General features: G+C 38.2%; 1 protein-coding gene across 3 annotated transcripts in view; it reads left to right on the top strand.

The window, feature by feature from the left end:
- BTBD10 (BTB domain containing 10) overlaps positions 1–18,765 on the top strand; it is a 42,666-nt gene that overhangs the window by 5,591 nt on the left and 18,310 nt on the right. The window contains exon 2 of one of the 3 annotated variants that reach the window (XM_019551480.1): positions 5,059–5,217. The exons of 1 other annotated variant lie outside the window; for it this stretch is intronic. In XM_019551480.1, the coding sequence (XP_019407025.1) occupies positions 5,117–5,217 (101 nt within the window). In that variant the 5' untranslated portion in view covers positions 5,059–5,116. Of the gene's footprint in view, positions 1–5,058; positions 5,218–13,596; positions 13,795–18,765 lie in introns of those variants that run through there. One more of the 3 variants, XM_019551479.1, reaches the window with a different exon arrangement.

Genomic DNA, 18,765 nt, shown 5'->3' with positions numbered 1-18,765 from the left:
AGTGATGACATGTGAGTATCTTCATACTAAGATATTCTTACTTACCAAATGGTCTACAGGCTGTAACATCCCTTTCTCATTTAGGGATTATAATTATTCAGTGGCAAGACTAAATTCATTCTAACATTGTAGGCTGAAATGGCCCCCTGGATACTGCTCTGTTTATATCCTATACTGTCATTCTGAATTGATACAGAAGGTAAGCCCTGGTGTGTATGGAAATCTTCCTTGAACAGTGATTCTCCTCAAATCCCATTTATAATTAGGGAGGATAACTTTAGGTGTAAACAGGACCTTCAGCTACTCCGACTGCTAAAGTGCATCAGGCTTTGCATAATTTCAGTAACTAGTGGAACTTCCAGGTTCTGTGGGGTGTTGGAGCACACTGGACATTAAATAATGTAAGGATGATACGTCAAGTCCCACCCCTAACTTCTTACAGGATTACTGCCTGTGCTAATCTTTTAGAACTGTTCTTCACTCCAGAAGTCTCCTTAGCAAACCTTTTTTTAGATCTGGGATTTATTGGCTATTTATAGTGGATATCCAGGCTGTCAGTACTTAAAAAAAGGAGAGTTACCATAGTTACTGAGGTTTATACACCCGCAGTACCTGCCCACCTTTATCACTCTGGCTCTTACTATGTTCTCAAAGTCATGAACGGAATTGGGTGGCATTTGGAGTGTATTGTCTGTGAACTGCCTAGTCATGCAGGAGTTAGACAGCATGCTGTTTTGTAAAGTTTTAAGTTGCTTGCAAAGGGTGCTTATGTTGTCTGCTGTCAGGAGTCATGGTAAATAACCTTTCTTTTGATCAAATGTCAAAAAACGAATCGGCAACATTATTTTTGAACTGGCAGTTGTTTCCTTATTCAGTTCAGACTACTACAAAACTATTTTTGGTATTAACACTCTTTTGTCTTTGACATATTTATTTTTGTTTATACTGTTACTAATGAAGGAGGAACTGAAAAGAATACTTGAACTTGAATAAAGTTGAACAAATATCTATATTGACATTAGGTATGAAAAAAATTACAGGATCATGAATCCTAATGCTGAAGGGCATTAGCTGGTTGCCACCAACGGTCAGGAAGAAAATATTTTTCCCCTTGATGGAATATAGCAAAGGAGTTGTGGAGATTTTTGTTATTATTTGACTCATCTAATCAAGGGAAGTGTTGGTAGGATGCTGGGAAGAATATTTTTCTTTATGCAAGAGTTTACTGTATGGTCCATTGGCATGCATTTGGGGAATTGGCAGGCTGGGCCTTGTGCATCTTCATACAACAGAACAGAGATACTGACATTTACCTGGAGATTCTGTCTCTGTATTTAAATGATAAGTGAAAGGAATATTGAAGGGAAAGACCAAGAAGAGAGGCAAAGAACTGTAGAAAAAGTGAACTTAAAATTGTCCCATTCCTTTGTGAAGCCTGGCTATTACTTCAAGCTGCAGTTTTCATAATAATTTGAACTACTACTGTCTCATTTCCTGGAGTAAAAGTTAAAATTGAGCTGTTCAAATAGTAGTTTTTATTGAAGAAAATAAGTGAAATTGAAATTTGCTGTTGGTTACAAAGTGATTGTGGAAATATAGCTTGTGCTGCTTAATAGATGGTTTAGGGGAACTTACTAAGAATCAGAAGTGGTTGGGAAAAAGAAAATTAACAGCAGCTAGGGTAACAAGGTTAGTTTGTACAATTCACAAGTGTCTTAAGTGCAGTGTCACTGAGTGCTTTTTTTGGGTCTAAACAAAACAAGGTTTAGAAATGCTGGGAAGCTTTTAATGACATCAGTGGAATTTGTTGAAGAGTTAAGGGCTCACTACACGTCTGCCTACCTAAATACTTTGTATAGCATCAGTTGAAAAATGTATTTTCATTTTCTGACCTGATTTTTTTTTTTTTGTAGTATTGCTCTATTTATGCTGTATGGCTCCCAAATGTCTCTACTCTGATACCATACATGTTTAAATGCAATCTGTATTGATTCAAGGTGAAAGCATGTAAAAGACTTGATTCTATATGGCTGTGAACTAAAATGTTAGGCATATTGTACCTATCTTAATGAAAAACAAAGTCTAGGTTGGGGTTCAGCAACCTATGGCTCCTGGGCTGGTTTTGACCCTACCCAGAGCAGCTTGGGGGATTGGGCAGCAGGCAGTTGTGGCCAGGCTGCCCTCTGCAGCACTCTATTCAGCAGCTTTCCCTGCTGTTCGCTGTTCTTGCAGTTACTGTTGCTGCAGAGGAACCAGTAAGAGTAAGTGCAGACAGTTTGAGCTCTCAGGAGAGGGGCAGAGGTTTGTGTCCTTCAGCATGGAACTAGGTTGCAAACTTTACCTGGGGTGACTTGTCAACCCCTGTTCAAGGTAACTATTCCTGAAGCAATTCTGAATACTAACCCACTGTGTTTTGCCAGTCCATGTTAAGTTACCCCTTTGTTTAGCATGATAAGTGATAAATATAGGTACGTATTTAATGTCTACTAACATACCCAATGGTTGGATCAAATACATTTTAAGTTGTCATGGAAGAGTTTTAGTGCACAGTCTTTTGGTTTTAACTAGACAACTTTCTGAGGTCCCTTCCAGGTCTATGTTTTTCTGATGCTGTAACAGGAATAATTGAGTGTTCATTCTTAAATTTGAGGCTGGAAGTTCCTTATCTTTCTGGTATCAGCACACTTTAGCTTCTTTACCTTTAATGTACTGTGAACGAAAATAGAAAATAACAGCTTGGGCTGCTTCAGCACCTTGATTTTTGGCTTCTAAAAAGACTTATACTCACCTTTTACATCAATTTAACATGTAGCACAGAGATAGAGAGTTCATTGGTTTGTAGGATGGACCACTGTACTGTGGGTTAACTGTAAAGTTTCATGAAATTGATATTTCAGAAGTATGGCTATTTGGTTACAAATTCTGTGTTATGGTAGAGGAAAGTAAGGGTCGAGTTGAGCATTTTCCTAAGCATACTAGGACTAAAACACTAAACTTTTTTATGTATGTGATTGGTCCCACTGGAGTAAAAAAGCAGTGTATACACTTGTTTTAGCAGGGTGGGATTTATACTGTATAGTATGATCTTTCATTGCATAGCCTAGAATATGCATTTACCAGAGCTCAATGAAAATAGTGCTCATTAGGTACAAAAGGAAGGTAGTCTTAGGAATGCCTCTACCTTCAGTAGCAGTCTTGAAATTAACAGAGCTGCCTTAGAAGCTTTGAAATTGACAGTTTCAAATCAGCGTCATTTATTCTGCAGCTAAATGGAGGACAGTTACATTGCCAAGTACACAGTAGATGGGTCTGAGAGTTTTTATGCACTTAAATGATTTATGGACCTAATCAATATGTAGATAGTTGATGTTTGATTGTTATGGTAAACAGTAAAGCAAAAAATTGAATTAGTGTATTATGAAGTTGCATAAATTTTGTGCTTATGTGACATGTTTAAAAATAGAGTAGAATATATATTAAGCAGATAGCTGGAAAGTATATTGAATTGTTCTAGAAGAATATCTTGTAGAAAACCTTTCCTTTAATCTTGTCAGAAATGAATGCAACAACCTTCTATAAAACCTAGACAATTCACAAATGCTTACATGGAAGAGCATAAGCCTTTTTTTTTTCACCTGAGTTAATGAAATTTAAAATACTAAGTCTCATTCACTGTACCAGGTATTGGAAAAGACTTTCCAGGTACAATATGTAGTATGGGATGGGTTTCTTTTTTATTTTCTCCCACTGTCCTAAAAATCTTTTTGTTAATAAAAATTCATTTTTGAGGGTGAGGTATTTATATTACAAAGATTACTAGATATAACAAATATTTATGATGGGTAAAAAAATACTAATCCTTGGAATTTGGATAACAGTGAAAAGAGAGATGAAGACCAGGTCAGAGAGTATTTGGATTTAATGTTGCTAGATCAGTGTAATAGGCACTTGCTCGCTGTCTGCCTCCTCCTTATTTTTTTTTTCTTTTTTTTTTTAACAATTATTTTCAGGCTAGGTACAGACATTCAAAAAGTCTGAGGCAGAATTCATGTAAGTTATGTGGCTTTCCTTAGGTGTTTAGGTTGGTAAAGAACAAAACACACATTTGCCCTTTGGGAAATTTTAGACCAGGTCTTGCCATTGTAAGCCAGTCTACGTGTGCCAAACTTCTGTTCTTTTATGGGTTTAAATTGATTTCTGGTCACTTTTACAGGTATAATATAATGTCTGTACCTGGGCTCAGACTCTGTAGACTTCATGAAAATTTGTGTAACTGAAACATTATGAATTTATTAGTTCTCTGAAGAGTATATTCTCTAGTCCCAATATGACCATTTTATATCACTCACTTAAAACTTTCTGCTTTTGTAGTTATAAGTCATTTTATGTATACATAGACTTAAGGGGTTTATCACAGAATTTGGTGCCAGTTTGAAAACTGTTTTAAGTGTCTCTGGGCTTCCAGGATCGCCAGTTGATTGTATACACGTATTTAATTCTTATGGACTTTGGAAGGATTTCTTTTTCAGTACATTTTGGTAGTTAACTCCTTCTGTTTGGTGTTAGAGCCAGAATGTAGTGTAACTTCTTGCTAATTATAAAGATAGTGCTTTTAATTCTGCTTTTGCAGCTGTATGAAGAGTGGAACTTTGAACATGATAGATGATTACATACTATGTCTAAGAAATGGTTTTTTTATAAACGCTTCCTTCACAAAAAGAATCTTGTTTCTGAATTATGTTTGTATAGGCTAAAATACATGAAAGTATTCCTGTTGTGCTTGTAACTAGTGACAGTTTGTCTGCACAAAATGGAATAAATCATATTTAAAGTTGTTTCTCTTAAGTGTATAGAACTATATTTGTTTCAGTGCAGGGATTTTAGAGTCAGTGTCAGCAGGCTGGGTGGAAAGTGTAAGATTGCGCCATGAATGCTTGTGTGTGTCCCAGTTTCTTTAGTCTGTATTAAAAAATAAACTAACAGAGCAATTTAAATTCTGCATCTGTCTTTCTTTCTGTAAGACATTGTTTAAAGGTCGACACTACTCTTTTAATGTAGGTTATGAGTGCTGCATGTATGCTTTTCAGAGCAGTAGTGTGAGGAAGCTTGCAGTGGAATGGCAGGACGGCCTCATCCTTATGACAGTAACTCCAGTGATCCAGAGAGTTGGGATCGGAAATTGCATAATAGACCCCGTAAACTTTGTAAACATTCAAGGTAGGTGGCATATCAACTCTATCACATCTCAGCACTTCAACAAAACTTTTTCTTAAGATTACTGTATTTGGTTGTGGTGAGTCCTGTCATAAATTTTGAAAGTTCTTTGAAGGGAACTTTAATTCACTGAAAGCATCATTAAAAGCATTAATTTCACTGAATTATCACCAGCCTTCCTATGTTTGTATTTTTTTCTGTTTCCATTAATCTAATTTATGAATTTATCTAATTGGTGCCTTGATGCATGCATTCTTGAAATTGGTTATTAGGAAATATTTCCTAGTAATTGTATCAGTGAGTTGACATTCCAACTGTATTTAACATCATGCTTTAGATTATTCACAGCTTGTTCATGGGGGTGATTTAGTAGGTGCCTGTGTGAATGTTTCATTCTTCATGTCTTTGTTTGCTTAAGCAAACTTGCTTGGTCTCTTTATTGCTAATGTGAAGCTGACTTTTAACAGGGTTTTCTTTTTCCAACTTGAGATTGCTTTGAAAATACTTGATATGAAGGCAGTTATGGAACAAAAGGAATGCTTTTTCCAGCATGGTTTAGGGTTGTTGGTTGTAGCCATGTTGGTCTCAGGACATAGGCAGACAAGGTTCTTTGGGTAAATCTGATATCTTTTGTTAGACCAACTAAATAGTTGGAAAAACTGGTTTTTGCAAGCTTTCAGGTACAAAGACCCTTCTTCAGGCATAGGAAGAGTATTTGGAGTAGGAGCTAAACAAGATAATTGTCACCAAACTTCTGTTTTTCAGCAAGATTCCTCTTCCTTCTATTTATATTTTGGTACCTTTTGTCAAAGGATCTAAGTCCTTCATAAAAACTAATTACACCTAACAACAATCCTGTCAGCTAGTTATTAGACTTGTTTTGGTGGAAGAACAGAAAATGGTTTCTAAGGAACATGTTAACCTGCTGCAGCTAAAATGAAAAACCTTTCTTAATTCTGTAAATTTGGAGCAGTGGTTTTCAGCCTGTGGTCTGCAGAGTATTTCTAAGGGATCCATGAAAGATGACTAATCAACCAAAAGTATGGGGTTGATTACAGATTTGGACCCCTCTAAATGTATAATTCAGAGGGGTCCAAACCTCCATTCAAAACTTCCAAAGGAGTCTGCACCTCCATTTGAAATTTTTTAGGAATCCGCAAATGAAAAGTTTTTGAAAACCGCTGACCTAGAGAAATTTGTATTGCAGATTTAAGAGCTGGGCAAGGAATACTTTAGACCAGGGGTTATCAGCTTTTTGCTGCTACTTAAAATCCAGACCATGCCATTGGCCCAAAATTTCTGCCCCCAATTTCTTCCACCCCTTCCCAGAAAGCCAAAGCCACAGATGCCTAACTTTGCCATCCATTCAAGTCTGTAGGACATTGTGCTTTTGCTCTCCTGAGCTGCGGAGGGACCTGCAACACCATAGGTTGCTACCTCCTGCTTTGAACCATTGATGTTGCCTTTCATTTAGTGAGTCTTGGAAAGCAAAGCCCAGTCTAGCTTTCTTCCGGTCTTCTAATTTGCCAACAGTTAAGAGACTAAATAAGATTATGTAGATAATCTTACATCTGTAGATCTGGTTGGCTACATCTGTCCTGGGTCAAATAATGAAAACCCTGATTTTTTTTTTTTTTTTTTTTTAAATGAATCAAAGTCTTAAAGAGGAAATGCAATTAGCGTCAGTCATTAAAGGCTTAGTTTTGATATGAAAAATACATCCTATCTTGGCATTTTTATGAGATTACTTTTATCAGCTGAAGCTGTAATAGTGTTTTGAAAGGCTTTTTTGGCTAAATCAACATGTTATGCAAGAAGCATGAGCAGTACAAAATTGTCTCTGTTAAGTCTCAAAATATATTTGTAAATGAGGAGTCAAGTGCATGTGTTTCCTGTCCCACAGGTTTTGGTTCTTGGCTGTCTGCTATTTAACATTATAAATGACCTAGAAGGAAATATGAACTTGCTCCTGAGTTTGCAGACAACACAAGTGATTGAAGTGATAGAATAAAGAGAAGAGAGAGTCTTTTATCCTGTTTGAATTGCTTGATAAACTGGGCGCGCACACACATTGTTTTTAATATGGCTAAATATTAAGATATGCATTAAGTAACAAAGAAAATGGGCCATTCTTGTGGAATGGGGTGACTATCCCGTGAAGCAGTGACTGAAAAGGACTTTGTAGGGTTTCCTGGTGGGTAATCTGCTGAAGAGAGCTTCCCGGTGAGGCCAAGAGGGTTAATACAACCTTTTCTTAACCTCTGTCTAGAACTAGTATGACCTATATGGCATATATTGTCCACTTCTGGAGCCAACAATTTAAGAAATATGGTGATAGTTTGGAGAGTGTTCAGGAAAGAGACTTTAAAATAATGAGTTGAACAGATTCCTCAAGGCTCATTTTTAAGCATATTGATCAAATTATTAATCAATTATTATGACCAATGTGGGGAGCAGAAATCTGAAGATGGAGGACTTTTTTTAGCTGGTAGACAAATGATATGTAGGGCCCGGAAGTCAAAGTTGATAAAGTTAGACTAAAAGTAAAGCTGGATTTGTAAATTATTCATGTAAAATGGGATAATTAATGATTAAGTGGTGGGTTGGCTTTTATGTGTGGGAGAATTCAATATAATTTAGTTGTTTTTCTAAGAGGTATGCTCCAATTTAAACAGAAACTAATACAGGTAAATCTGTGGCCTGTGTTACTTAAGAGGTCACTGTGGATGATCATATTAGTCTGTCTTGACATCATAATCTGCAAAGTTAGAGGTTTAATATTAGATCAGGAGATAAGACCGACATGCAACTCGTATAATTTTATTTTAGCTGAACTGATTCATGTTGGAGAACACCTGTACCTCTCAAATTAAGCTTTCAAACTGAAATAAAGTTTTTAAACAAAGATGTCTGTTATAGGGTTACTTACTTGTTTTTAAGATGTATAGCTTGTAGATGTATATGATCTGCCTAAAAAACCCTTAATATATATATTGAAGGGAAAGTGTGTGAAGTAACTTTTGACCAGTGGATAATACTGTCAATCTTTGGAAGGCCCTGTGAACAAGAGATTAACTAATAGTTTCACTATCCTGTTCTTATGAACTGAGTAAATTGCAAAAATGTTTGCAACAGTAAGATACTAAAGTACTTAAAAGGAGCCTATAAAGTAGGGAAAGTAAATACTAAACTACTAGAAATAAAATAATCAAATGTTCGTACTTGATGCTTATAGCAAAGAAAATGTATGTAGAAATGATGGGAGAAAAATGCTTCTTGGGACATAAATTTTAATGGATTCACTTGCAAACAACTGGGTAGCAATAGGGATGGGGAGCCTCAGTCTAGTTTATTTTACGTGTCTCAGAGAGAATTTTGTAAGGTTTTGAGGAAAAATGCATTGCACTTGAGAAATAGCATGTGGTAATATAACAAAATGGTTGCATGGTGAATGTGCAAATTGCAACATGTCGAACTGCAACAATGTTTTATTTGAGTGCTTAAGAAAGAATGGAGGTTCTCTGGTTAATGTCACTTCAAAAATTTTTTTCCTGGTCTTAAGCATAATCAAAATTTATTTGCTATTGACCTGTACTGGGATGTTACAAGGACTTCTTCAGAGCTGTCATTGTTCACATTTCCCTCACCCGCCATTTGCTTCAGATAGCAATGTTTGTATTTAAGAGAACCTTTCAGCCTCTTTCTTTTTTATTCCTTCAAGTAAATTTTAGATTTGAGGGTTTGGCCCAAAATTTCTTAGAGGTTAATGCCACTATGTATTTTTCTCTTCCAGTTTCCTGGGGCTCAGTTTTATTTGCCCACCTTGGAAGATATAGCAGAAGTGGAAGGTATGCCAAAACTGTAGGTGAAAAATTATTAGTGCCCTGTGGGGAGGGCTTTTTATATCAAGAAGCTGAAGTAAAATTATACTAGTTTAGGATGGATGTGATAAGTGCAGAGAATAACAAATGATTTGGACAAGATACAGATTTGTCAGTGACTTCCATAACAAACTGAATACTTGGAGAAATTAGATCAGTTAACTAGAATGACATTGCTCCTTGGTGTTTAACTGAAGTTGAAGTACCAGTCCTCCAAAAGTTAATAATTAGTAGGTATTGCTGTTGCATGTTCATTTTTTCAGTGATTAAAAGCTCGTAAAATGTCATCTTTTCTTCTCAGTGGTATTTGCCTCCCTGTGCAGGTACGTTCTACCTAATCCTTCTTTTCTGAGTACACTTTTAATTTGTGGTAGAAATAATTGTGTCTTAACCTTCCATTTCAAGGTTTATAGTTAACCTCCATTCTTCTGCTCTAAATTGGCATAGCCAATTTTTTGGCAACTTTGAGGTGATGCTTGGTTCTAAACCATATTCATTTCACTCTTGAAATGTTTTACACCCTAGTCTTTCCATGATGGACAGGTTTTGGCTGTACCGTGTTATTTTTCCATCTCTCTCCAGTTTCTCTTTTTTCAAGTTTTTTTTTTATTTCTAGTGCCTTAAATCTTGATCAGTATTGAATACTTGTTCACACTTGACGCAGGATTTTCTTCTATGTATATTTGTATTTTTGTTTGTCAAGATAACTTGTAGTCATGTTTTAGTGAAGTTGTAACATGATTTACTTGTAGTTCTAGAACTGTCCTGTGTTACCAACCTGCAGCACGTGCGCCACAAATGGCACTGGCTTCTGTGGCATGTAGCAGGTCAGGAAGGCAATGGGGAACCGAGCAGCAGATGGGTCAGGAGGCGGAGCATCAGATTGGGCAGGGGATGAGAATCAGTGTAGCATCTGGGGAGGCTGTGGGGCTAATTTATGGCACACCTGCCAAAAAAAAACTTGGTCCCGATTACTGCATTATAAAATGTGCTCATCTCCAGAGAGCTTCAAGCTAACAGTAATGCTACACTGAGATGCAGCCTAAGATATAAGAATAGGTAAACAAAAGAAAATATCAGAACAGTAATCTGCTTTCGCTCTGTATTTTAAACCCAAAGAATGCAGGCCTATTCAACTCAACAGGTTAGAAAGCAGCTCCTGTCTCTGACCTTCCTGCCAGGGGTCCCTGCAACTTCTTTTGTTCCATTGCATGTTCCACTTGCCTCCAAGTGAATATTTACATCCTATCAGACATAAAGATACTGTTTTTGACTTCATTTCCCCACTGTGAAAAATGTCCTTCCCTCAGTAGCCAGATGTCCTTCTCACCCCAGGCCTCTCTTTTTAAAATGTCAATTCATCATAGTCTCATAGGGTCTGTTTCTCAGACCACATCTGCAAGGGTTTCTTTAATTGGCTATCAAACATACCCATGTTGGATTCTAATTCTCCACTATAATTTCTCTCAGCCATTTAGGCTTTGAGCCTTTCTGAGATACGAAGTTCATTGTTTAGAGAGTGACATTTGAAAATTATTTTCATGCTATGCAATCCTGATGCCATTATATAAGAGAGACTTGTATCAAATGCCACAATTCATATAACCATATGGACTGTAAGGCTAAATACAGCTTGCTGCTACATATATGTAGAGACTGCATATGTCATATCAGTCAAATGGACTCAAGAAAACGTGTGACATCTCATGAACACCTCAAAATATTGTAAGTCTATGACACCACAGTTTTAGATTGTGTCTGGCAGCATCACATGCAGCTGCTTAGGAGAATGTTTTAGTTTTGTTCTTTAAAAGCAAAACCAAGAAATTAAAAAAAAAAAAAAAAATCCAGTCTCCTAAGACTTCAATGTTGCCCACTTAAATTTCTGATGGATGAAGTCTTTTTTGCAAGGTGGATTTGCACAGGAAAGACCCTGAGCAATATAGAATGACAATTCATAATATCTTTTTCTTAAAGTGAAATACACTGTTCTGTCTCTGGTGTAGAGGCAAACCCTTAACTTCAGTTGAAAAGAGATTTTTCAGACCTGGTGACGACAGCCTTCTTTGGGAAAGAGTTCTTTCCTTATGCTCTCCTGTAAAGGATTGCAGTTGAGCTTCTCCTTATGCTTTGATAGATATATTTCGAGGTTTGGATGCTCCCCAGTCTTTAATATTCTTTAAGTCTCTTTTGGAAAATATACACTTTTTTTCTTTTTGTGTTAATTCTTGTTCCCACTTGGGAGTTAGTGTGCTAGACCTAAGCTTCTCTGAGCTGCCTCTGAGAGATGCTGTATTTGAATCTTGGTTCATGGAATTGAAATATCTGGGGTTTGTTTCTTCATGGGAGGATGTGGTTTCCATGTCTTCCGGGTTGGAAAGTCCCTGTTGCCTTTTTGGATTTGTTCCTTTTTTTGTCTCAGACTTAAAACAGGAACGGTAAAAATGCAAAGAAAAGCAACAGGTCTCTGTCCTGGAGGACTGGGTATAGATTCATGGATAGCTTAACACCTTTAGAGTGAGATTTTGACATTAAATCCATCACTTTAACTAAAGACCAGTGCTCTTGAGTAGGGGTTTCTGCTCTCAAGTCTGAACTGCAGCAGAACTAAAGTACTGGGAATATTGTACTCCCTTGGCCTGTCGGTATTGTTTGATTGCAGAATGCTAGGAGTGCTTCAAAATGCCATGACGGGACATTTTGGAGAACTGTTAATCACTCAGGGAGGAGAAGAGAGGGGGAACTGGTAGCACCACCAAATACAGAAGTAGGGGATCCTTTGGGAGAGCTGTTTGATCCAGAGTGGAAGCCTTTAAAAGGGCAGAGCTATCTGACTGAGTCTTAGGGAGATTGTATGGGAGGTAACACTGGCCTTTAGAGTCAAGGTATCTGGAACTTGAAATACCTAATCTTGGCTACTTAGTGATGTGCTAGAAGAAGCAGGCAATAAACAACGTGACCTCCACCTGAAAAAAATTGAAAGGGAGTAGACCTTGGCCAAGACCCTGCTGTTAAGAGGCTCTTTTTTCTTCCAAAGGTAGAGGCTGAGCCTGGGCCTGCTCCATCTAGTGTTATAGTGGAGTGAAACGAGAATATCTTTTTTAAAATATAAATGTTTGGAGCCTCTTGCCAAAAGAATAGGGACAGTTGTATCCTTCTGCCAGTTAACTCCTTCATAAAAAGCTGAAGCCATCCATTTTAGGTGGCGGCAGAAGGCTGTCTGGATAAGGTATTGGTGCCAGCATACAAGTGCGTGCCTCTTGGGGAGACAGAACGTACTGAAAGTCAATGATGGCTCTTCTGTCTACCTATTTAGAATAGTGGTCCAGATTATTAATGGTGTGGAAGCAGAAATCATTATATTGACCCTTCATAGCTTTCCATCTAAACTACTGCATTTTTCTTTTATTCCAAATCTATGATGAGTGAAGAAGTGCAGAGTGCTGCTAACTATTCTTGTTAATAGCTGCAATACTATATTACCTTGTTTTCTTTATGTTCTTGTAGTTTAAAGGTAGCAAATTGCATCAATACTGTAAATTGTTCATGAATTCTCTCTCTGCTACAACTCTGGCCTAGTTCCTGTCTTATTTCTAACTTTCTGTAACTTTTTGTGCAATGCTGGTTTTTCTTGTCTGGGATAAATATTTTTTCAGAGTAATATGAGTGGGTAAAGTGATCTTATATGGTATGAGTCAGAATTTTTGAAATGCTCTAATGTGGCACTCAGATTACCAAAAAATATTTAGAAAAAGTAATTCTTAACTGTTAAATATTTATTGGCTTGGTTATATACATAACACATTTGATTTGCTCATTGACCTATTTTTTTGTGTGGTGGACTATCTTGGGAGTTTGATATCATCACATGCACACACTACCATAATAATCAGGATTTGCCAGAAGGAGACTTCCAGAGCCAGATATGGAGAGTCTGTCTTTGTCCTCAAAAGGCTAATGTGTCTCAGAAAAAAGTGAGTTTGGTTGTAAATACTAGTTCAGACAGAATTTCAACCAAAAAAAAAAGAGACAGCAAGAGAACTTCCTCTGTAATCTAAGCAGAACTTAATACCTTTTTTTATGGCATTATATTTATAATGCCATAAAATGAAAGAAGATGTGAGAGGAGCAAGTTACCAATAAATAACCTTTTCAGATGTGGGGTTTTGTATGCTGAAACATGACAAGCTGGCAGGACTAGAAATAGCTTCACAGATGGTACTTGGCAATATACCAAACAGCTTTCCTCATGCATTCTTTTTTTTCTGTGTGACAGTTGCATTATCCAATAGCTGCTTAGAGACGGTGAAATGGCAAGTATGAATTCAGCTCACAGGAGGCTGGGAGGTCAGACGTCAGTACTGCACTACGCATGGCTGAGTCAGTGACTGTGAGAATGCATTGAATTAATATCCAGGGGGTTTGCGTCTCTTAACATTTAATGGACTGTATAGCCAGAATTTGGTTACCCTTGAGGGTAAGAAGATGTTAGAGGAAAAAGTCAGGCTGGCTAATGATGCAGTGAAATACTGAGGAGATGATGGAAATATCAAATATGCTGAACTTAGCAAGTAATGCCAGAGAATGCTGATCTGGCTTTCAAAGCTGCCTTCTTGGAAGCAGCAGAATTCCTTTGTGCTCTATTTTCAAAATTATTTCCATGCTTATGTGTTTCTTCCTTGATACATACAACAGGAAGGTGCGTATCCATTCATAGGAATAATTTATGGGCAGTATAGAGCAGGAGGGAGAGTACAGAGATGTAGATAGTGTCCTTTGTATATCCTAGGCAGTGCTCTTTGTCAGCCGACATTTACATTTTTCTGCGGGGCGGGGTGGTGTGATCATTGTCACTTCTATGGTAAGTCACTTAGAATCAGAGAAGATATTTTAAAAAGTCTCATAATGGTATTATAAGACCCCTTTTCTGAAAGAGGTAATTACATGAATACAAACACCATTCCTATGAAAGGGATAGCTCTAAGTTAGTATATTAAGGGAGTTTGTTACATAGAAGCCTTAAATTAAATAGAATTGAAGAAAAATTGTAAGAAGGATTTTTAACTTTTTTTAAAGTCTTTCATTGTTAGCTCAGTTTTTAATTGACTACATTATTTTGCTTGTTCATATGTGCCAATTTACTATAATTATATTTAGGTGTTGAAAAATATTGTTGCTTTGCAAATTAATGGATCCTTTTTTTAATTGTTTGGTGGTATCAGGTATTACTTTCAGATTAAAAAAATTATTGACCAATATTTCTGAAAGGGTTTTTTAAAATCCTTCCACAGTTGCATTCAAGTATGCAGTTTTAATTTGGAATGGGGCTTTCAGTATGTTAAAACTAAGCCTCTTTTTTGCTCAGCTGCAGAAATAAAACAAACATCATGCCACTTTGACAAATCTGCCATTTTGACAGGAGTTGTTCTGCATTCAACCCCCTAGCATAGGTTTTTTTGGTTAAATAAAGGGTGGAGAGTTATATTTTTGTAGTGCGTCTACTTTTAAAACACATGAGTGTTAGGGAGATGAAGTGTTCTTAATTAGTGATGGTAAGGTAGGTTACTGGTCCTGAAGCTTTTGAGTGCACAAATATTCTCACAAAATTACTTTTATGGCTAGGAAATCTAACTTCCTAAATATAAAAATAGTTACAATAACTTGTTTTCCTATAGAAATGTAGTTGATTAAAGTAGGGCACTTCAGAGTTAAATCTTTGTCCTCCTTAACTTTGCACTTTATACAGTGTCTTGAGTATCTTTCTGGTGACTGAAGTTAATGAGGTTTTTTTTCCCTCTGATTGTTCTTGTCCCTTGATAATTTAAAAAAAAATGTTTTTTGAGTAAATGCATTGACATGCATGCATGCAGTTTTTATTGCACATAATCGGAGCAACTACATGCATAATCCATAATAAAATCTCTAGATTTTTTTCTTTACTTCAGTAGCCCTGAAAAGGGAGCAGTTAACTATGTTTCATTATGCAGTCTTAGGATGCTGATATACTTTTTCCCCCAAAAAATTTGGTTCAAAACTTACTGCAATGGTTGATTTTTTTTAAAAAGTTAGCTCATTTTTTTTTTTTTTTATTTAAACATAAAGATGATGCTTTCAGAGTTCTGCTTTGAAAATCTGCCATCTTTCCCTATTGTGTGATCAAGAGACTTAGCTACCAAATTTATTACTTTTTTAATAATGCAGGTATAGGTTGTTTTTGCCAGCAGTCAAACCGAAAGTGTTTAATAAAAAAAAAATCAATTGTGAAGCAAACTGAAAAGTCTAAATTGAAGTCACTCAAGTTCAGAGTAAATTAAGATGTGCAACTGCAGTGCTTCTTTTAGATACTGCCATATTATGGGCAAAGCCATAGCTTTTCATGGACTGACATTCTAGATTAATGCTTGTGACAATTTTGTGTTGAAGAGACCAAGGCTGTAGCTATGTGGGGAATTTCAGCCATTAGTTAGCTCAGGGTGGGCAAAATGGCAGATCCAATCAGTGGTTGGACTCCATTTCCCAGCAACCCCTAGCAGCAGCACTGTGACAGCATGGGGCCAGGATTTACATGGAGACCAGCCCAGCAGCACTAGCAGGGTATGCGGCTGGGTGGGGAGCTGCTCTGAGGCTAGGATCTCGCAGTGCATGCCTCTGCCCTGGGCCTATGGGCAGCAGATCACAACTCTGTCCTGGCTCTGGACCACATTATCACTGCCACAAGATCCCAGTCCTGGAGCAGCTGCGCATTCCGCCAGTGCTGCTGGGGCTGGTCTCCATGGAAACATCTGCACTGCACTGTCATGGTGCTGCCACTACTGGGGCTCTATGGAAACCAGCGGGCAGGGGCCTCTGGAAAGTGGAGTCCGCCATGGGCCTGATCTGGACTGTGGGCTGGACTTTACCCGTCCCCGAGTTAACTGCTGGTCTAGATCAGTGGTTCCCAACCTTTTTAGACTGTGGACCAGCAAACTGTGGACCAGCATACTGAGCACAAAAAAGGGTTGGCTTCTGGTCCGTGGTATGCCGGCCACTTCTGAACTTCCAGTCCAGCAGCCAACCCTTCGTGGCCTGGCACCAGGCTACGGCCCGGGGGTTGGGAACCTGTGGTCTAGATGTACTGGTACAAACGTCTAGTGTATGGAATAGTTAAAGTGGCTATAAATGGCAGTTGTCACGGGTACAACCTGCGGGCTGCTCCACTTTTGTAAGAGGCTTTTTCACCAGTGTAATGGAGTTCTAGCAACACACCTATTCTGCAGAAAATCCCGGTATGTATCTGGGGGCTTGTCTAAACTAGCATGATTATTCTGTTGGTTGAAATCCCATTGCGGACAAAGCCAGATATGTGATGATCCAACCTACTTGAATGTGTTTGCTAGTATACTTCCAAGTGTTATAAATTTAAACTATACTACACTAATCAAATGAATGCAGCATATTTCTCCTTTGTGTTTACTAACTAGCATAATTTAGTAACTCTAAACCAGTCTTGTGGGTATTGGCGAGATTCTAGCACCTACGCATACTCACTAAGGCTGCAGGTGACAGGTTTATTTTTAAAACTGATAATTTGTTAACTTTAGTTTTAGTAGGTAGTAATTGCATTTTTGTATATTTTTTTTCCGAATCAATTATCTTTTTTTTTTTTAAGCTGGTTGTGCTGATTCTTGTGTTTTTAAATTCTTTTTGTATTACTGTTTTTACTTTTGTAATTCTTTAACAACTTAATCCTGCTTCAAGCTGAATGAAATAAAATTGTACTATTCAGTTGAACTTTTCATAGGGTCCCAGGTACTAGCCTAAATGCTACAGAGTTCCAGTTTCACAGTATTAGATGGTAAAGTCAATTTAAAGTTATTTAATTGACCTAGGATTAGAAAAATCTTAAGGGAAAAATACCCCACATCAAATTAATTAACTTCCCATCCGTTTTTTAACTATATTGCTTACTGATTAAACCTGCTAGTATTTCAGTAACAATATTCTTTTTTCTGTAGCATACATGATCAGATGAATGGAACTTTTCATTTGGACAGGTAGATTCAACTGCCCAAGTAAATATTTTTCTGAATGTTTCTTGATTTTGTTTCAACAATGAGATGAACATTTGACACTTAGGGGGCTGTAGTTAAGATAAAAGAGGGTGTAGTGTTTCAGTCTGCTTTGCGTACTTAAGTCTTACATTTATAAGCTACCAACTGGTCATCGGTCCGTTTCATCTCATCCTGTCCTGTCTGTTCGTCTGTCCCCCACCCTAGGATTCTTCATATATGCCCGTGTCCACAAGTGCAGCTGGGAATATTTGAGCACCTCTGCTGTATAGGGAAGGTGAAGCAATAGCACTTCAAATGGACTTTAAATCTTATCCAAAAAGCATTCCCAGTAACATAATGGCAACTCAGTAGTAAGATGTTTGAGTCAGGAATGACTAATAAGGAAGTCTGTTTCTAATTTGAGTCAATGCCATTTCCTGTAGCACCATTCTTTTTGATTCTTCTGTCCAGCAATCCATGATCAGGACCCACCCTGGTTTGTTAAAAACTCTTGAGATCACTGCCTGGGAGGTGATGTGCCTCTAAATAACTTGTTTGTGGGCTTTTTGAAGGACTTCCTCTTCCTTTTAACTAGGGATGAAACAGGTTTTTACACCAGAGAATGCAGTAAAATCTGTTTCCATTGTCTAGGACAGCAGTCCGCAATCTTCTTAGGCTGCAGGCCACGGTGTCTCAATTTGTGTTGGAGAAAGACCTTGCTGCAGCTGGTGCCTCTTTCCACAGCAGCAGGAGGAGAGTGCCTCCAGTCCCACATCCATGGGCCAGGTCCAGCCTCCAGGCAGTAGGTTGTTTTCCCATATATATGAGGATGAAGTTAAAGTTCCCTTGACTCGTGTTTCTTGCACCAAAGCCTATCATTTGCACAATATGACAGGATAAAGGCAGTCTTATCTCCTTGCTGTGGGGCCCTGTTTTCATCATCTGAAATTTTGTCCAGAAGTAAACCTGGCATTGTGGATATAATGTTTCCGTAGTTGATTTTTCCATGCTTGGTGTATTCTTGCCCCTTGAACCAAGTTGCATAGATCAAGGGTCAGCAAGTTTGTATCTGGCCCACTGAACTGTGGCATTCAGCAGCAGGACTTTCCACATCACGCTGCAGCTGGGTACCAGGGGCTTTAGCAGAGGGGAGCTGCCTGCCTGCCTTGTGGCAGTCAGGTGCCTGGGAGCTCCAGTGGAGGGAGCTTTTCCTGTGCCGCACTGAAGCTAGACAGCATAGGCTCTAGCAGAGTGGGGCTGACTGCTACTGCATCGCAGCTGGGTGGCAGGGAGAACTCTTGGAGGTGGCTGCGTCCTAGTGCTTGTAGGCTTTAGACCCAAGGCTCACCTTTTCTGACTTGCACTGGGAAACATTGCTGACCTTTGTAGGCAGTTATTAGATATGCTAACGCTTTTCTTTCAAAGCTGGAGGTCCTCTATGTACATGACCTCTGAGTTGAGGCTGTCTAATTTTGATACGACTGGAGGCCAAGCTCCATGCAAGCTGCACTAGTGGGCCTGAACACCCCTTTGGTGCAGTGGTGTGAGCCATGGCCCCCCGCTGCCCCTTGCTCTGGGTGCCCAGGTGGATAGTGCTGCTTCCTTTGCTGCATAGCAGGGGTGGGTAGCCTTGTTCCTAT

This window comes from Crocodylus porosus, unplaced genomic scaffold (assembly GCF_001723895.1).
Source record: "Crocodylus porosus isolate Cpor-Errol unplaced genomic scaffold, CroPor_comp1, whole genome shotgun sequence".
NCBI classification, from domain to species: domain Eukaryota; kingdom Metazoa; phylum Chordata; order Crocodylia; family Crocodylidae; genus Crocodylus; species Crocodylus porosus.
The sequence above is the reverse complement of the archived record's forward strand: the minus strand, read 5'-3'. Positions and strand labels throughout refer to the sequence as shown.